Source organism: Doryrhamphus excisus, linkage group LG20 (assembly GCF_037039965.1).
Source record: "Doryrhamphus excisus strain RoL-2023G ecotype Guam linkage group LG20, RoL_Dexc_Guam_v1.1, whole genome shotgun sequence".
Classification (NCBI taxonomy): Eukaryota; Metazoa; Chordata; class Actinopteri; order Syngnathiformes; family Syngnathidae; genus Doryrhamphus; species Doryrhamphus excisus.
Window position 1 is genome coordinate 10,678,940 of NC_136376.1, and position 20,216 is coordinate 10,699,155.

General features: G+C 39.1%; 1 protein-coding gene across 7 annotated transcripts in view; it reads right to left on the reverse strand.

The window, feature by feature from the left end:
* mymx (myomixer) overlaps positions 1–12,569 on the reverse strand; it is a 38,116-nt gene extending 25,547 nt beyond the window's left edge. For 4 of the 7 annotated variants that reach the window (XM_078787194.1, XM_078787198.1, XM_078787195.1 and 1 more), the window contains exons 1-11: positions 11,917–12,569; positions 10,606–10,695; positions 10,122–10,226; positions 9,552–9,668; positions 5,320–5,466; positions 4,248–4,439; positions 2,225–2,308; positions 1,904–2,022; positions 1,705–1,819; positions 1,547–1,624; positions 1,352–1,467 (exon numbers count right to left, since the gene is read on the reverse strand). In XM_078787194.1, coding sequence (XP_078643320.1) covers positions 1,352–1,467; positions 1,547–1,624; positions 1,705–1,819; positions 1,904–2,022; positions 2,225–2,308; positions 4,248–4,439; positions 5,320–5,466; positions 9,552–9,668; positions 10,122–10,226; positions 10,606–10,695; positions 11,917–12,414 — 1,661 coding nt within the window. In that variant the 5' untranslated portion in view covers positions 12,415–12,569. The remainder of the gene's footprint in view (positions 1–1,351; positions 1,468–1,546; positions 1,625–1,704; positions 1,820–1,903; positions 2,023–2,224; positions 2,309–4,247; positions 4,440–5,319; positions 5,467–9,551; positions 9,669–10,121; positions 10,227–10,605; positions 10,696–11,916) is intronic. The other 3 variants (XM_078787197.1, XM_078787199.1, XM_078787196.1) reach the window with 3 other exon arrangements.
* Between the last annotated feature and the right edge of the window lie 7,647 nt (positions 12,570–20,216).

The following is a 20,216-nucleotide window of genomic DNA, read 5'->3' on the forward strand; positions in this document are numbered from 1 at the left end:
TTCTGAAAACCCCTCAATTCTCCTGCAAAATGAAACTTTACATCCAAAACAGTCTTCATTCTTCTCAAAATGGTGTTTTGTCTCCAAATGACGCACACAAGCCACTATATGAACAAACATTTATATGAACCAGTTGAACACCAATGTATTCATCATGACTCACAACATATAACCAATGCACCAACTCCATGAACCAAGTCTGCTAAACTATAAGCACAATTCCTGCTTTACACTCAGACTGCAGATCTACAACACACTTTTTTCAAAACACTACACACAATTCTCTGAGTTTTGGCACAATTTTCATGAAGTAAACTTCTTGTTTTCACAAAGAACACAATGCCACTCAAAACAGTCAAATGAATATTCCTATTATTCACACTGACTCATCACATGGGTAAACACCTGTCACACATTTTTACAATTAGCGGTCTAACAATGAGGGAGGCTGGGCAAAGGGTCAGAAATCCACAAACACACAATCCCCTTCTCCAAGCTATGGAAGATGCATGTGGAGAGATTCCAGCGGATGCTTTCCATGGCTGGATTGGCCATGCTAGGCGATATTTCCCCCGCTGCTTGGCCAGAGAAAACCTTGCATGTGATGTAGATTTGGTGCTGTGGCCTGACCCAAACAGAAGACGTGATGCAGCATAGTCTTTTGCTTTGTTATTGATTGATTTTTGGTTTATGATTATTATTATTTCTTGAACTGAAGCTGTATACGTTTGGATGCAGACCACTGTATCTGAAACTTTGTGTTGGCTGTGATGAACACTTCGTAGATTTTTTTTCTGTGAAAAATGAAAAAATATATTTCTGTGTAATTTTGTGTTCTGCGTCAAAAAAATACCAAAAAAAACAGAAAAAAAATTCTAAAATTTTTTGTGTCACACTGAACACAAAAAGGCCCGAGTCATGATGAATATGATGTAATCACAGTGTTTTACACTGAGCACATCAGTGTTCAACTGGTTCATATAAATGTTTGTTCATATTGTGGTTTGTGTGCGTCATTTGGAGACAAAACACCATTTTGACAAGAATGAAGACTGTTTTGGATGTAAAGTTTCATTTTGCAGCAGAATTGAGGGGTTTTCAGAAATGTGTGAGTGATTTTTTTATTTTTATGTAGAGTTCTGATAATATGAGGCATCCTTTCAGAAAATGTGTTTAAACAATCCAGAAAAAACTGTAACTGGTTCATATAAATGTTCATATAGTGGTTTGTGTGCATCATTTGGAGACAAAACACCATTTTGAGAAGAATGAAGACTGTTTTGGATGTAAAGTTTCAGAAAAACTGTAGAATGAGCATATTGGCAGGGCCACCATAGGTGTGTTGGCTTACCTGAAAACCTTCTGAAGAGATGCCCAGCAGTCCTTGAGCTCAATCTGCTTCTGTGTTACACCAGCGGCCAAGGCAGGATGGAGATTAGAGAGCTGTGATACGCTCACATCTAACATCTAGCACACACACACACGTCTGGAGGTTAGGTAGTGAAGGTTTCTGCAAAAACACTTGTTGTGGACTAGTCTTTCCTACCATGATTTGACTGGCAATGTCACGGATTTCCCTGTCTCCAAAGAGGTCCGGCTCTTTGGATGCGGTTATGCTTTTCATCTAAGAGTAGTTATAGTTCTTAGTGATGTCATTTCCATGCGAAGTTCTAATTCGAATAGTGACAATAAAGACAGGAATACCATGTTATTGATAGCAAACAATGTGTTGTCGGCCTGCTGGTAGAAGGAGGACACCTCCAGTGCAAGATGAAGATGGTCTTGGTGTTTTTTCAAATGAGACTGGACTTTCATCCACCTGCACACACAGAGCAGAGGACTGTTCAAATCTTGAAATCTTATTGTTTGTTTATTTTACAGATTCATCTCACGGGGTACTCACATTTTATTGATGTTTTTCCTCCTGCTGGAGATGCTTTTGCTATCTGTCTTCCCTTGTTTCTCCAGTTTTAGGGCCAAGTTATTGATCTCTTCGTGGAGGGTTCTGTATAATTGCTCATCCTGCAGTAAAAAAAAAAGCAAACCACAATTGAATCATAATGGATTGGTCGTAGATGGCTATTTGGGAAGCTAACAAAATCTGTAAAACATTGAATTAAAATAAGAATTTGCAAATAGTGCGTACTGTCTGTATTTAAGTTTACGAAATAATGTTTGTATTTAAATGTCATTTTAAAATGTCATTTAAATGATGCCAGCTCACCTGTTTCAAAAATAAAATTCTTCTGGTTAGCTGCATTTTGTCAACATTCGCCCCAAGGACATTTACAAGATACTGCTCCTCTTCCTGTCGGCACACATAAAAGACAGAATTTGTAGCCTACTTTGTTGGGAAAGCAGACATTTTTTCCTCTTTTAGAGTCACCCGAATTATGTTGCATTATTATTATTCCTACAACCAAGAAAGACATAAAACAGAAATAGCCCCAAGCATGAGAAGTCAGACGCTAAACCAGATAATAAGGAAGGAAGAGTGGAAAATGATGGATGAAGTCAAACTGAAGATCCATTCATCCATCCATTTTCTATATCGCTTAACCTCACTAGGGTCGCGGGGGTGCTGGAGCCTATCCCAGCTGTCTTTGGGCGAGAGGCGGGGTACACCCTGGACTGGTGAAACTGAAAAGTTTCTAACAATTCACCTATAGATGTAATGTAAAAGAAAGTTAATTATTGTTTTGTGCACTGATATAGCGAGCTGGTTTATTATTAGTGCGATCAAAAATGCACAGGTTAATTAATTACAACCTGTAATTAATTCATCTAATTAATCATTTTTAATCTCACCTTGAGGTATTACCATTTAAATGTGTTTGTATGTATAACAAAATGTTTTCAGTTGCAACCCCTTTATTAACCCCTTGTCATCCACTTATATTTAGGGAAATGTCTTCTCTTCTAACATTAAGTGTGGCTGCACTCACAATTGGCTCGGGCGTTTTGAGTTAATGTAGTAGTTTAAACTTGAGCTGCTTTGCTGGTAAGCAAACAAAGAAGGCATATCACTCTACCTTTATCCATGTTTCCGTCAGGGTGTTTGTGAAATGTAAACATTGCATTAATTGGACCGACAACTGTTACTTACTCCATTTTCAGGTCTCCTCTACTCACTGCTCCTCACCTTGCCCTCCCAACTACAATGGGAGGCAGTTTATTCTAAACAAGGCAGTCAGTGTCCACTTCAGGGTGTGACTGACCATTGTGTTCCACCCCCAAATACTCAAGTACAAGAAGCCCAAAGCATAAAAACAGATTTTTTTTTAGAAAAAAAAAAAAAAAATCTGTTTAAGAAGCCCAAAGCATAAAAACAGATTTTTTTTTAGAAAAAAAAAAAAAAAAAAATCTGTTTTTATGCTTTGGGCTTCTTGTACTTGAGTATTTGGGGGTGGAACACAATGGTCAGTCACACCCTGAAGTGGACACTGACTGTTTAGCATAAACTGCCTCCCATTGTAGTTGGGAGGGCAAGGTGAGGAGCAGTGAGGAGCAGTGAGGAGACCTGGAAATGGAGAACAGTTGTCGGTCCAATTATTGCAATGTTTACATTTCACCCTGACGGAAACATTGATAAAGGTAGAGTGATATTTTCTTTGTTTGCTTACTAGCAAGGCAGGTCAAGTTTAAACTACTACATTAATTCAAAACGCCCGACCCAATTGTGAGTGCAGCCACACTTAATGTTAGAAGAGAAGACATTTCCATAAATATAAGTGGAAGACAAGGGGTTAACAAAGGGGCTGCAAACTGAATACATTTTGTTATACATGCAAACACATTTAAATGGTAATACCTCAAGGTGAGATTAAAAATGATTAATTAGATTAATTAATCACAGGTTGTAATTAATTAACCTGTGCATTTTTGACAGCACTAATAATAAACCAGCTAGCTATATCAGTGCATAAAACAATAATTAACTTTCTTTTACGGTACCCATATAGGTTTTTTGAGTTTTTCTCAAAAAACTCAAAAAAAAAAATTAAACAAAATTAAAAAAAAAATAAAAAAAATAAACAAAATAAACAAAATAAACAAAATAAAAAAATAAAAACAGATTTTTAAGAAAAAGGCAACTCGCATACACAAGTTAGAGAGTTAGAGATGAACGTGATTTAAAACTAAATCTGACTGTGAATGAATGCTTTGACACCCCTATTTATTATATTAACTGAAGTTGTCCAAACTCTTGGTGCTGTAGCTTTGAGGATTTCAACCCTTTACAGTACCTTCTTTTTAATCCAGGCCTCTAGCTTGTCCACTTTTTTATTGAACTCTTGCAAGTTTTTGGCACCTCCCAGCACCCTGGATTGGTTGGTAGCCGTCTGTTTCAGAATGTTCCACTGGTCTTTCAGCTGGCTAAGCTGCTTCTTCACAAGATCAGAGGTCGGATTCAGCTTGCAGATAAGTTGATCACCTGTCTTTTTTTTTTAAATGGAGAGTTACAAAAAGACATTGTCCACCAGAAATGTCACAGTGAGAAACCCTGGCTACTGGTTGTCTGAGTAGAAGTGGTTTTCGGGTTACGAATCAAACTACGAATCAGGAATCAAACTATGGAATGGATTGAGTAAGGACCTCAAACAATGCACAACGATGAGCCAATTCAAGAAACAATACAAGCAGTTGATGTTTGCTAAATACAAGGATGAAGAGTCTTGAACCAGTCATGATGTGCTATACATATCACTATATTGACACTTACTATGGTACCCATTATGTCATTGGATGCTCATATCACCTCATACTTACGTACGGTACAAAAAAAACAAAAACATTTTTTAAATTATATTAGGAAAGCAGGAAGTGAACAAATGTAACAGTTACTGATTGTAAAAGTACCAGATGGAGGGGTAGGATTTAATAAGCTTTGCTTCTTCCTACTCCTTTTGGACATGTGGAACTGTAATGGTAATTACCATTACCATTACCATTCCCATTCCCATTACCATTACCATTACCATTACCATTACCATTACCATTACCATTACCATTACAAATGAGCTCCGTTTGTTCGACACATTGGAAGTTTTTTTGTGTGTAAATTGGAAATCCAAAGTCACTCCCACTGTACACAGTACACAATAGAGTAATAAAAACAGTAAAGTTTTCAAAGAGAATTATAATGAAGAATTCTTTGGCTGTCTACTGGAGGCCATGGCACCCTTAGCATCTGCCTATATTGCCTAATTAGTTACCATGGTTATGTCATCCTTCATCATTAGTAACAATGAACAGCAGTCCCAATCAGATCTGCATTACCTGTAAAATGTCAAAGCAAACATTGCAGTTAGGTAGTACCTGGTTGAGTTGGATGAGGGTGTTGTCAAAGTCTTTGAGGTCTCTCTGGAGTATCTGTGAGGCTTCATCCCAGTCCTGTAGGGGGCAGCGCTGAATTTTGGAGTCATCCTTAAGTTCTTGGAATTGACTTTTCATCCATATCTCAGCCTACAAAGAGATTTAACTCCTGGTCAGTGACATTATCAGTTGTTTTGACTGTTCTTATATGCATAAACACATTTCACAGAAGTGTTTAACTTGTGTTGAAGGACAGGCCGCACCTGCTGGTTGCATGATATCAGATGTGTGATGTCTGGAGGATTGGTAGTGTAGTGTTATAGTGCAAATAGTGCTATTTGTGCTGATCAAGGGCGAGAGGAGGCTATATTTTCTTCCCTGGCTTAAAAGTGTTTGACACTTCATATTATTCAGAGCAGACATTTTGCTCGGCCAGTTTCAGGACACTGTTGCATAAGGTTTTGTCCAGCAAAGCCGACTTTTATGGCAAATGACGTAAGGGGAGAGAACTCAAAATCAGGTGGCAAAAGTCCAAACCTTGTGGAAAGTTGTCATTTGTTTGCTATAAAACATTGAGATTGGAGCCAAAGCTCCATTGAGTCACAATGATTGAATCAATACATTAATAAAAGTCTGGTACTTCCAGTTCTAAACAGGACTGTAGTTGGCTCCAGTAGAACTTTTATTTTCCACAGAGCTGATCTTATGTACTTTACAAAATGTCAAATCACAGTTCAGTGCACAAATAAGGCATTACATGTCGACACATTTTTCCTAAAGGTATATAAAGTGACTAATATTGGATGATAAATATAATAAAGTCATTCCCTCATCTGCATTTAACATCAAGACCACAAATGACATGGCCGCTAAACAACGCTTTGCCTGAGATGAAAACAAGTGATGTCACTCACTGCCTCAGAGAAGCATTAAGTTTACAAGCCCCCAGAGGCATCTAAGGTATTTCTGTGTCGAACAGAAGGAAAAGAGCTTTGACAAAGTGGGCCTGGTCCTATCTCCTCAAACTGGCAGGCTGTCATGGCTCACAATGACCTCATACAGGAAGTCTACGATTCCCTTGTTTCTTCCTGTCCACGCTGTGCAACAATGGCCTGTTGATCCTAATGTACAGTCGGGCCGAAGCCTGCAAATATGGGCAGCTCCGATGGTGCAAGTTTAATGTGAAAAATCTGTACTCCCACTTAAAAACAGACTTACTGTTGACGTCATCTTTTGCAGAATATATTTAGAAAGCAAAACTGGCTGTATTTCAGACTCCGGCATGTTTTAAAATAGGCTAATTTTAGCAATTTAAGGTTAAAAACAAGAACATGTCGTAAAATGTTGAGCATTCTGCCACATTTTTAACTGCTTGGGTAACGCAACTTGGCTCTGAAAGCAACAGTGAGAGTGCAGGTTTCTATTCTTTGTCATGAAAAAGCGGTTGTGATTTTGCAGAACAGCTTCTGAGACCGATGGTGTGTTTCTCCGCTTTGCAACCTTAGCCTTAACCATTAGGCACCTTTAGAAAAAAAAAAAAACATATTCATTAGGACTAGCAATCAACTCCATGTAAGACAAACATGTCTACCTATTCAGCACACATGCTTAAACAGACATTGTGGACTCTCAGCACATTCTTAGGGTGTTTCTTCTAAATCCAAGCACCGCAGAGTGAAAGGCGGTAAAGGTTGTTAACATTAACAACGTGCTACAGAGCTGTTTTCAACACGACACGAGCTTGAGCTCGACACGTCCAAAATAGTCCTTATGACTAAACTGCTTCTTTCTTTGACGAATTGACTGCATAAAATTGTCCCTCTACTAGATCCGCAGGTCCATCGGCATGAAAGCAAAGATGAGATAACACGACCCGTTCCACAGCTTAGCAACGCCTCGCGGGGCCATAGGCGTGAAGAGATGGAGCCAAACAATGACCTCATCCCTAAATAATTGCTTCACTTGTGGCGTTTTTCCCTCTTTGCCTCTCTTTAGCTCAACACCACTATTTCAGTTGTCGGGAAAAAATAAGAAGCAGTTCATATTTTGGCTGATCTGACAATGCAAATTTCTCCACTGAGGAACGAATAAAGGCATATCTTATCTTATCTTATCTTACAAAATACTTGACCAAAACAGAAATTACGTCCTCTTGGAAGGCAAGTTCTAACAATAAAAGAATAGAGAACAGGCTGAATAGGTGTAAGATATGCTAACACAATTCTTATTCAGCTACACAAAAAATATAAACATGAACAGAAAAGGTGTCCAGTGTTTATGTAACATAAACAGTTTTTTCATTTATAAGTCGCTCTGGAGTATAAGTCGCAGGAACAGCCAACCTATGAAAAAAAGTGTGACTTATAGTCCGGAAAATACGGTATATGTGTCTGAGTTTTTTTCTGTTGTCGAACATTTTTCTTTTTTGAGGAAACATGCAATGCAAATTTCCCCACTGAGGGACGAATAAAGGCAAATCTTATCTTATGCAGCTTCCATACGATGGTGATTATAAATGACGAAGAAGTGTGGTTCTAAATGCCACACACCAGATTAAAAAAAAAATTGTTTCCTGGTTGACGATGGACTATTATTAGTCAAGAAATAGTGGAAAATGTAGTATTCCCGTCACAAGGCATCATTAATGTTACATTGATGTGACATGAAGCTTGCGTGGGGAAAAAAGTTCAGTGTGGAAGTGGTACGTTTTTGGCTTCTTAGAATAAATAAACTGAAGAATGACAAGTTAGCTTGGTAGCATGCTATGTTTAAAGCCGCCGCCGTCTCTGGTGCCCCAACAGTAGCCATTACAGTTGAGCATCCGTCCATCCATCTTCTATACCGCTTATATGTGATGGAGCCTATCCCAGCTGTCTTCTGGTCGCCAGCCAATCGCTGGACAAAATATTCATTAATTCATTAATATTAAATCCTGCTGGGCGGAAATTCACTCATCGTGGTCAATATGGAAACCAATCAACAGTGATAAATGAGGGATGACTGTATTGTGTATAGTAAGTCTTGCAATTTAGTGTTGGGTGTATGATCCGATATCTTTACTAATGCCACAGTATTCAACGTAAGGGACAAGTTTTTATATGCAATGTTGTTCGATAACCAAGACAGTGTTTGAGAACTGAGGCCACATTTTGGCATATTGTTTCCGAGCTTCTTCTGTATTAAGCGTGTCTCTTTTCTATACGGAGCGGCACGGTGGTCGAGTGGTTAGCGCGCAGACCTCACAGCTAGGAGACCAGGGTTCAATTCCACCCTCGGCCATCTCTGTGTGGAGTTTGGATGTTCTCCCCGTGCATGCATGGGTTTTTTCCGGGTACTCCGGTTTCCTCCCACATTCCAAAAACATGCTAGGTTAATTGGCGACTCCAAATTGTCCATAGGTATGAATGTGAGTGTGAATGGTTGTTTGTCTATATGTGCCCTGTGATTGGCTGGCGACAGAAGACAGCTGGGATAGACTCCAGCACCCCCGCGACCCTCGTGAGGAAAAGTGGTAGAAAATGAATGAATGAATGTTTTCTATACCGCTTATCCTCACAAGGGTTGCGGGGGTGCCGGAGCCTATCCCAGCTGTCTACGGGCGAGGCGGGGTACACCCTGGACTGGTCGCCAGCCAGTCACAGTCAATTTGGAGTAGCCAATTAACCTAGAATGTTTTTGGAATGTGGGAGGAAACCGGAGTAGTAAGTGTTCAGTTCATTTCAAACCTGCTAAAGGTTACATTGAAGGTTACATTGCATTGTTTGCACAATGCAGCATGTCCGCAAAAGACATTTATTTAATTTTTACCCTTTTCCCAAGCCACAACTACTGCTAAATACTTCAGGCCTTGAGAGTAATAATAATAATAATAATACATTTTATTTGTATAGCGCTAAAAATACTCAAAGACACTTTACAGAAAAATGGAGTTGAATAAAAACAAGAGTAAAACAGAGTAAAAGATGCGTTAAAATACAAAATTCATTAGTTTGTACACAGTTAAAAACAAGAGTAAAAGCGGGGCGGGGCACAGCAGTCAGGTATAAAAAGTTAGACATTAAAAACAGATTTAAAGAGGTGGGTTTTTAGTTGTTTTTTGAAACTGGGAAGGTCAGGGCAAGGACGGAGTGAATGGGGCAAAGAGTTCCAGAGGGTGGGGGCAGCAATGGAGAAGGCTCTCGAGTAGTATTATATGACCAAGTTTACTGGTGCAAAGGTATCCTACAGTATCTTACCTGTAGTACTTCCTTGTCGAAGAGAGATGTGCACTGAGTGAGGCAGTCGCTCTGCAACATAACATCTGTTGGCTTGTCATTGAGAGTGTGAAGATGGCGTCTGCGTGCGTCTTTCTCCTGCCATTCAGACAGTAAAAACAGTTTTCAGTGACAGTTTGAAAGTGATTTAATTCCTGTCTTGGACTTTATTCGTGAAAACAAATGTCATCATTCCAAAATCACTACTTTCTTTTGTTGCATTCAGCATCACATTAGACACAATTGAAGACAAGGATCTAAAATGGATTCCTGTAGCTCTCTAATCGGGAAACACCTGGCCAATGAAGGAAGCGGGAGCGGGCAGCTTTTCGGATGTCTGACGATTACCTCTGAACAACTTTATAAACGTAGGTTCATTGTTTAACTCCTGAGAGGGAAAGCACGGTGACACTTTCTCAAATGAATCATCACTGTTTTTGTTCATTTCTTTAAATACGCCAACACAAGCGAACTGAGTTGTATGAATAAAGATGCAGAATGACATAAAAGGACAAAAAAGGGGCCATCTTTGTGTTAGCGTGTTATTATTACCAGCCTCCATGTGGACTTTAGAATGTCTTTTCTTTTGTTAACATCTTCCCTGACCTCATGTTTTCCAGCGAGCCCTGCCTCTGAAGGGTGTGCTGTAACAGAGCACTTAATAAACACACACACACACGTACACACACACACACAGATGACTTCAACCAGGACTCAGCCAAACATAACAGTCCTTTTTGCCCGATGTCATACAACACACAACATACAGTACAGCAGATTGGGTGATTCTGCTGACTGATGACTTTTTCATGAGTTACACCCAAATATGAAGAAACAAAAGGGTTCACATTGTCTCTCTTAACTGCTTCCTAAATGTCTCATATACTACATACATAAAAAATATGTGTAGCATGTCTACATCCTTTTTACACAGTAACTTTCATGTGCTGCCATTTATTTATTTATGACCCGAAACCAGTGTCGTCACTCACTTCCTTATTACGAGTTCATTATTATTATTATTAGTGCTTCTTACCTGTTGGACAGACTTCTCTCCATCGGGTTTGGGTCTGCTCTGTCCCAGCATAGCGGAATAATCCTCGCAACAGTCAGTTTTCACAAAAACCTGAAAGTTTGAGATAAAACATGGCATTGGTAGTGATGAACAAAGTGACCGTAGTACTAACCACAGTTGCAATAGTACAAGAAATGTGTTAAATGAAGCAAGCGTCATAGATAACTGTATACATTTTAGCACTCAAGCGTATGTGCTTAAAACAGGAAGAGGAGGGATATAATGCTTGCAGTATGCAGCTAGAGCAGGGGTCTCAAACATGCGGCCCGCGGGCCGAATGTGGCCCGCAGGACACTAGTTTGAGGCCCCTGCCTTGATATGAAAGTTTAATGTTAGTGCGGCCTGTGCAAGTTTGATATGGATGCTGTATGGTATCATGTACCCAGAAAAAATTATTACGTTTGATTAATGTTCATGTTAAAGGTTAAATAACTGTTAATAGTTATCCTCCCTATCCGTGTGGAAGTGGTAAGTTTTTGGCTATTTAAGTTTAAAGGAAATAACTTGAAGGCTACCGTTTAGGTCGCTAGCTCTCTAGTTTGCGAGTTAGCATGTGTCTCAAGACCCTGCAGTTGCGCAATATGTTGTAAATAAAGAGTATAAATGTGACTATAGTCGTGTTTTGTCATGTCTACAGGGCTCTAATAATGCTTTGTTCATTTTAATCTGAAAAAATAATTTGTCTACTACATGTCTACTACATGTGGTTTCTTAAGTTTTTATTTTTTGCCGTTTTATTATTATTGTTATTATATTTATGTATTTATTACCAGTTGATTGATTTTCTTTATTCTTGATTTGTTTATTTATTTTTCATCTTATTTTGTGTAGAAAAATAAAAATTAAGATATTTGAGAACAGTGGAATGTTTTATCAGAGCTTTTCTTGTAGAAAATTGGAACCAAAGCGAAGTTTTTTTTTATTTTTTTGTTTTTTTGGAAAACCTGATGCGGCCCACTCCCACCCAGACCCGAGCTCCAGTGGCCCTCAAGTAAATTGAGTATGAGACTCCTGAGCTAGAGGAACCTGCTGCATACAGTCCTTTTTATATAATGAACTGTAAACAATAATTTATAGTACAGCCAAAATTACTTTTATTGTTGCTAATTACTACTAATAAAAATGACATGATATTATAAGCTGTTTTAAGTTATTAATGAGTCAGATATACAATGTATTGCTTTTCCTAGTTAATGAAAATATACTGCATACTACTATAATATATTTGTTCATCGTTACATTGACATAGCATATAAAATGTGTGTTTTGTACCTTGAAGTGAGAGTTGGGTTTGTTCTCACAGTCGACTCCCACAATCCTCGGTATGCAAGGATCTGATGCGCTGCTGATGTTGTTGTTGTTGTTGTTGTGGTTTTCTGAAGTAGATCTCAAAAGAGATCGCTGCCTCGGTCCAACTAAAATAGAGTTCTCTGATCTTTCCTTATTCCCAGAGATTGTAATCTTCTTGATGGATCTTGAAACCGCAGACGATGGGGCAACGTTCTGGTTGAGGTGGTCCTCTGCGGCCATGTCCTCCTGGTTGTGTTTGATGGGGGCTACCTGCTGGCTGGTGGGCGAGACCAGACACGGGTCATGTGCGCAGACCTGCTGTCGACTGAAGTAGAGCGAGTTCAGGTTCTGCTGTAGTGTGCAGTTATCAAAGTTCTGTAGATAAGTCTGCGTAAACTCCTGGCATTTGGGCACAGCGGGGACAGACAGCTTCGTCCCGATTGTGAAGGGCTGGACCTTCCTTCCAATACTCTCAGACATGGCCAGTGTCCTGCTGGGAAAACAAAATATTCTAGAGTCCAAATGCACGTTAAGTATCTCACATCCCTCCGTTCCTCGCTCCCCGGGTCTGCTTGTCTAGTCTCTTCTGGTTGAATAGAAAATGAAGAGGCTGCTCAGTTTTCCACCTTCTTGTGCATGTTGAGAATACATAGCACACAGCCGAGGATGGCTTCCTTGGACTCCTGGGAGCTGACACGCTCCCACACGTGGCGCAGAGCTGTGCCGAGGTGGCTGACGGCTGAAGAGAGGCTTCTCCTGAGGAACTGGACCAGTGAGCCTACCACACTGCTACTGAGGAGCCTGATAACCAGGGACCGCAGCAGGATGAAAAATGCTGGCATGCTGCCTGAATGACTTTCTGCTTTGGCTGAAAAAAAAGGCTCTTAGAAGGAGGGGGAGAGCAGAGGGTTGGTTCAAAAGAGGATGAAGTCACCACCTCTCCATTCTCTTTTTTCTTTCTGTCAGGAGCTTTGAGTGGGCTGAGAAGCCTTTGGATGTGAAGAGTCTGAACTGGGAGAGAAAATTCATGCAGAAGAGTTAAAAGTTAGAGCGCTCATGGAGCATGAGGTAATATCCTCAGCTCACATCACACACACCTACGCTGCCTCTCTACGAGGAACAAGCTCTGGACGTTGACAATTAAAGCTAGTGCCGAAATTTAAAGAGAGTCTGAGATGCTCCGGCTCGCTCCGCCTAGACCTCTATGAGAAGTGAGCACAGTCCGCAGGCACAAGCCTTGTCCTTCCCCCATCTGCAGGGAACAGTTGTCACACTGGTTCAGATGCAGAATGGAACAGAACGTCCTGTCAATCACGTCCTTGAGCCTCAGAGGTGAGGGTCGTGGACGTGTGCAAGGCCAATGTTCAGCCAAACAGATGATGCCCCGATCCCGTCATTCTTACATGGTGGCTGGTGTTCAGCAGAGCACATGTCCGACTGACTGATTGGAATGTTAGGGGTGGGCTGCCGATGTCAACGCAGCCGGGGGATTAGACAGCAGGGGAAATATTTTCAAGGAGAAAACTTTCCCAAAAAAGGAGCTCTCACTTTTTTATTCCGCTGCACCTTAAGACTTGACTACTTCCTGCAGTTCATCCCCTCATAACAAAATATAGTCAAGTGTAACAATGTTGTGGTTATTAGTCTCATTTTAAAATGCACTGCCACAACACAGCAGTTTTTACATAGGTATGAAAATATGCATGAATTCATTGCACCTTATCAGGCCAGAAAAGAAAACAAAAAAAGTCATTAATATAAAAAATACACTAAATTATGGAAGATGGCATTGGCACTGCATGATTATATGCAATCTTTACCTCTTGGATTGACGTCTCCCCCATCGGTTTAAGTCTGCTTTGTCCCTGCAACACTAGACCATAAAATCTATCTGCTGCAGTTTACTTGAATTATTGCAATTTTTGGAATAATTTAAACCTTTTTCTTGACTCAAAAGACTCTCATACAACATTCAACATTTTCTGTAGCGCATACGGTCTAACTTTTTAAACTGAAACTAATTTATTGATTTCTCGTTGGTTGAAATCACTTATTAAAGCTCCCTCGTGACTGAGAAAGTGAAACAAAGTGATGAATACAACAACATGATGTTAAAAAAAATCACATGCCAGTGCAGTACATACATAAGAAAGGTGTGGCCTCGAGTTATGTGACTTATTGTGCACCATATTTTCTTTACTTACTCTTCTTACTTTTAATATTTTCCATAATTTCAAAAGCCTTCTGTGGACGAGTGTTGCCAATTAGCACATTTGCTAAAACACTCAAACAATACATCTGGTCTGTTCATTGTAACTGTGAAGCCCACATCAAATAAACAATAAACAAACAATATAATCAGACACGGCTGCACAATGGTTAGCTCCTAGCCACACAGCTACACACAGAGACCCTGGGTTTGGGGTACTCCGGTTTCCATGCTTGTTAGGTTAATTGGCGACTCCAAATTGTCCATAGGTATGAATGTGAGTGTGAATGGTTGTTTGTCTATATGTGCCCTGTGATTGGCTGGCCACCAGTCCAGGGTGTACCTTGCCTCTCGCCCGAAGACAGCTGGGATAGGCTCCAGTATGCAGTTTGCCTCATTGAATGCATCTATTAACATCCAATCAGGTTTAAGAACAAACAGCAAATCTATGGATTACATTGATATGTGCTGACTAAATCCTGAATGCTGTATCAATACTCTTTTTCTGTGACTAAGTCTGAATCCCAGTTATACAATAAACAAATTGTAACCATGAGAATTGTTGGTGGACTAGGGTGGCTATAATTCACCGTAGCTAATATAAAACACAAACGCCACAGTACAGTTCAGTATTGTAGCTTAAGTTGAGACTCGACTTGGACTTGAGTCTTTACTTGAGTCTTGCCTCGAGATTTGAGATTAAAGACTTGGAATTTAATTGAGACTTGCAAAACAATGACTTGCTCTCGACTCTGGTATTTAATACTAAGACAAACAACTCTCTTATTTGCGTTTTGTAGAAATATACCCATGGAGGAATATCGATCAGGATAGTTGCTATGTAAGGAACTGAAAAAGAAGCTTGAAAAGAAAGACAACACACCTTCTATGGCTTGATAAGGGTTAAAGCAGAAGGACGATAGTACCGCAATCACTCAGCAGGACACACATGACTGCACCAGAGTCGACATGGTAACTGATGGTTTGAAAAGAGATCTGGTTTCACCATCTGTTGTGCTATGCTCCGCTATGCTTCTGCTATGAGGTGTTCAGAGCGATGGCGTTCAGAGGGTTTGTTCTGTCATTTACGAGCCAACTCGCGTACCTAGAAAATGTAACATTTCAACCCCAGACATCTCTTCTAGTGAGTGACAAACAGTTATGTCATGATGCTTAAAATATTTTTTTTTATTATAATAATAATCTAATAGTAATAATATAATAATGGTCACTGCTCAGTGACAATAGATGAGAATGTATGTTATTCAAAGTCAGCTGGGATAGGTTCCAGATTCCCTGCACCTCTCGGCGAAGATGAGGAGTACAATACAAATGTGCTGAATATGATTATTACCTTTCTTTGTTGATTGACTGGTAGAAATAATATGGTTCCCCCTGCTGATATTGGATATAGTGCAATAGTAAACTTCATTCATTCATTTTCTACCGCTTATCCTCACAAAGGTCACTGGTGGGTGGGTGGGGGGGGGGCGGGGTGATGGGGCCTATCCCAGCTGTCTTTGAGCGAGAGGCGGGGTACACCCTGGACTGGTGGCCAGCCAACCACAGGGCACATATAGACAAACAACCATTCACACTCACATTCATACCTATGGACAATTTGGAGTCACCAATTAACCTAGCATGTTTTTGGAATGTGGGAGGAAACCGGAGTACCCGGAGAAAACCCACGCATGCACGAGGAGAACATGCAAACTCCACACAGAGATGGCCGAGGGTGGAATTGAACTTGGGTCTCCAACCTGTGAGGCCTGCGTGCTAAACACTTGACCACCGTGCAACCCAATAGCAAAATTATTTGAATAAAATACACCATAAATGTTGTGTACAAGGTAAGCCTACTGTGTTGCTATTGAAGTTCACATACCCGATTGCTCCTGATTTAGTGAAAATGAAACCAGGGATAACTAAAACACATCAACTTCATGATACAGATTGAATTTTCAAGATGAACCTTAAGTTCAACATAACTTTTACATGTGAACTTAGATTTGACCTTCTGTAAACATCTGAAGACACAAGTCCAAGTGTTTGTTTCTCTAAGTTTTGCTGAAGGCCAAAATCCATCAAGATGTGTGATCCATGAATGGACCAATAAATGTCCTGGTTGACTGACAATTGGTATAGACGACACCTAAAAATTAGTCACTAGTACCTCGCCAAGGCAACGCCACAAACAGGATGCTCTCAGAGGGAAGTGGCCACTGACGTGGAATATGGTGTCATCAGGCTGCAACAGAAAGACTGGAATAGGCTGGGTTTTTGGGGGCCGGTTTGAGAAGTTTCAAGAAGGTTCACCTCGTGCATTTTTTATTTTTTGATTAAAATATGATCTGAGCTTCTTGGAAAGGGTTTGTTGCATGCTTTGGTTATTTTTTGGTCAGCGTTTATAAACAGCCACATTTAACAACAACAAAATTGCATCAAAATACTGGAGCTCCTGGTTCAAGTAAAACTCATGACATTCTTGTATTTTGTTGCACTGCACGTCTTGTACTTGAGACTGTAAATATTTAGAGAGGATGGAAAGTTGTTTTCTTGCAGAGACACTTGCAGATAAGATTTGAACCAGGTGTCCTATCTCTCCCAAGCAATTCAGATTAAGCTACTGTAACACCTTCCTTATGTTGTTTACTCTGGAAGTCTTGCCTCCCTACAGCGCTCATTCCTGTATGTAACTCTTTAGCCCACATCCATGAATAACCATTTCAACTTCTGCTCCGACGTGAATCTTCTGTATTTGTGCCATCTCTTTATTGAGAGCTTTGAACGTAAAAGCCAGTTTGCTTTTAGTCTGATGGCTGATATCACTGCCGCCCAAGTTGATAATAAAAACCCGATGCTTTCTCACCACAGGCCTGGTGAGATTTTCTTCCATTTTCCTCGAGCCACTAAGTAGGACTTGGAAGACATGTCCGGGGATGATGTCACTGTGACTGCCCGCATGAAAAGAGAGCGATAGCTGTGCTGTGGCTGAGGGGAGAACATGCAATGGCGTTAGAGAGGGGGGGTCTGTATTTTTCCACTTGCTGCATGTCATCACAAAGGCATGATCGGCCTTCTGGTCAAGTTTCATCACTGTTAGAAAGTTTGTGATTGGAAGCATGAGCAGACACGAGTTTGTGTTTTCAAAAGGTGTAGTGGACACCTCTTCTCAAGTTAGACAAACATCTAGAATCTTACCTGATATGCATCTCCTCACGCATACCTTGTAAGACTTCAGTTGAGTGAGCAAGGCTTAACTTACGACGACTTCATTTTTGCTTTTTTCTTTGACTTTGTTATTTTTATACCTATTCAATATCACAACAGAAGGAATCCAGGCGTAGAATATAAATATGTTATGTGACGACCATGGAGCTGGAAAAGAGTCAATGTGGGAAAGGGGTGAGCGGTATTTGTACAGTATTTGTCCTGGCAACTCAGTAAACTATGGTTTAGCTGACATTTTTATTTTTTAAATATTTTTTTCTGTCAGTCTTGTTGACTGTATTTTTCTAAAAAGCACTGCATTCAGTCCTACAATACAATATACTAATAATAAATAAAAACACAAAAATAAACTTGTTAACTGTATTGTTTTAAATAATGGCCCATAGTTCCAAAATTCATATCTCTTTACATAAAATTTTATCTAATTATCATTATAGTGAGATTTCCCCTACGCATTACATATAAAAAAACTTATTTCGATCTGCGATTAAATGTGATTAATCGAGTTAACTATGCCCCCCAAATATAAATATGTTATGTGACGACCATGGAGCTAGAAAAGAGTCAATGTGGGAAAGGGGTGAGCGGTATTTGTACAGTATTTGTCCTGGCAACTCAGTAAACTATGGTTTAGTTGACATTTTTATTTTTTAAATATTTTTTCTCTCAGTCTTGTGTACTGTATTTTTCTCAAAAGCACCGCGTTCAGTACTACAAGCAGTTTTCCAAATGATCAAGAGCTAATATGCTAATAATAAATAAAAATAGAAATACAAAAATAAGCTTGCTAAATGTATTGTTTTAAATAATGGCCCATAGTTCCAAAATTGATATCTCTTTACATAAAATATGATCTAATTATCGTTGTAGTGAGATTTTCCCTACGTATTACATATAAAAAACTTATTTCCATCTGTGATTAAATGTGATTAATCCAGGTAACTATGGCCCCAGAGCGATTAATCACGATCAAATATTTTAATCGATTGACAGCCCGAGTAATAACACATCTTCTTATTTTGCCACTTTGCTAATATGCTAATAATAAATAAAAATAGAAACACAAAAATAAACTTGCTAACTGTATTGTTTTAAATAATGGCCCATAGTTCCAAAATTGATATCTCTTTACATAAAATTTGATCTAATTATCATTGTAGTGAGATTTCCCCTACGTATTACATATAAAAAACTTATTTTGATCTGCGATTAAATGTGATTAATCGAGTTAACTATGTTCCCCTTAAAAGGGATTAATCGCGATCAAATATTTTAATCGATTGACAGCCCGAGTAATAACACATCTTCTTATAGTCTTTTGTCCCTTTGCTAATATGCTAATAATAAATAAAAATAGAAATACAAAAATAAGCTTGCTAGCTGTATTGTTTTAAATAATGGCCCATAGTTCCAAAATTGATATCTCTTTACATAAAATTTGATCTAATTATCATTGTAGTGAGATTTCCCCTACGTATTACATATAAAAAAAAAATATTTTGAGCTGTGATTAAATGTGATTAATCGCGTTAACTATGGCCCTTTAAAGCTATTAATCACGATCAAATATTTTAATCGATTGACAGCCCGAGTAATAGCACATCTTCTTATAGTCTTTTGCCACTTTGCTAATATGCTAATATAAATAAAAATACAAAAATAAGCTTGCTAACTGTATTATTTTAAATAATGGCCCATAGTTCCAAAATTGTCTCTTTACATAAAATTTGATCTGATTATCGTTGTAGTGAGATTTCCCCTACGTATTACATATAGAAAACTTATTTCAATCTGCGATTAAATGTGAATAATCGGGTTAACTATGCCCCCAAGTGATTATTCACAATCAAATATTTTAATCGATTGACAAATCTTCTTATAGTCTTTTGCCACTTTGTGATCTTCAGTAAATATTGTTACAAAGAGTATAGCCATTTGGAACTTCAGTCAGAAATATTTGGGATTAATTAAACAACAACAAACAGACAACACATTTTTGTGTCAAGAACTATTAGTATTTTGCATACTTATTGCAGATGAGTTTTGTTAAAGCAAAAAACAAAAGAGTTATTTATTGCTTTGTTACAATGGAAAGCGTTTTCCATCCAACAAACAAGAGTGATGATGACAACAACGATGAATCGAAGCGTCTCTTATTGTGAGGTCATACATTTGTTCCGATGCTTATCAGTGGATCTCAACAGCTTGAGATTCCTTAATTCTTAGCTCACACATCTGAATCCACATCTTGACAATGACCTTGTTCACAGGTCGCCTGCGGGCTGTTGGAGTTCAGCTCAGACATTTACAATGAAATTATTTGTGTTTTGGAATAACATGGCAGCTGCACTTCTTGGCCCAAGTGGAATATAAAGTTCTCATGGAAGACACACGTTTACAGTTTTTGTTCTTTTGCCCACTGCAAGTCTGCGAGCGATAATTACTTAGAGTAACTTAAGCTGTCATTGCTGGAAAAAATCTAATTGCATCACTCGGTGGCTACATTGGACCTAATGAGACTGCATCCTTATCAGTCCTATCACATTCATGTGGTACTTCTCCCATCCTTGGACGACTCATTCACATCGTCTGTTGTGAACATGTCCACTCTTATCACACCTTCAAAGACTTAAGCGTTGGATGATATCACATGCAATAAAATGCCAAGTTCGTCACCGTTTAGTAAGCACCAGTGCCAGGCTCGTCACATGGCAGGAAAAGGCAAGCAGAGACAATGAGCGCTTTGCCATGACACATAAAGTACATCGGGTCTCTTCACCTGACTCAATCATCAAAAATCTTCTTTCAGTTTATGTCGATTTAAAAACACATTCCCAAA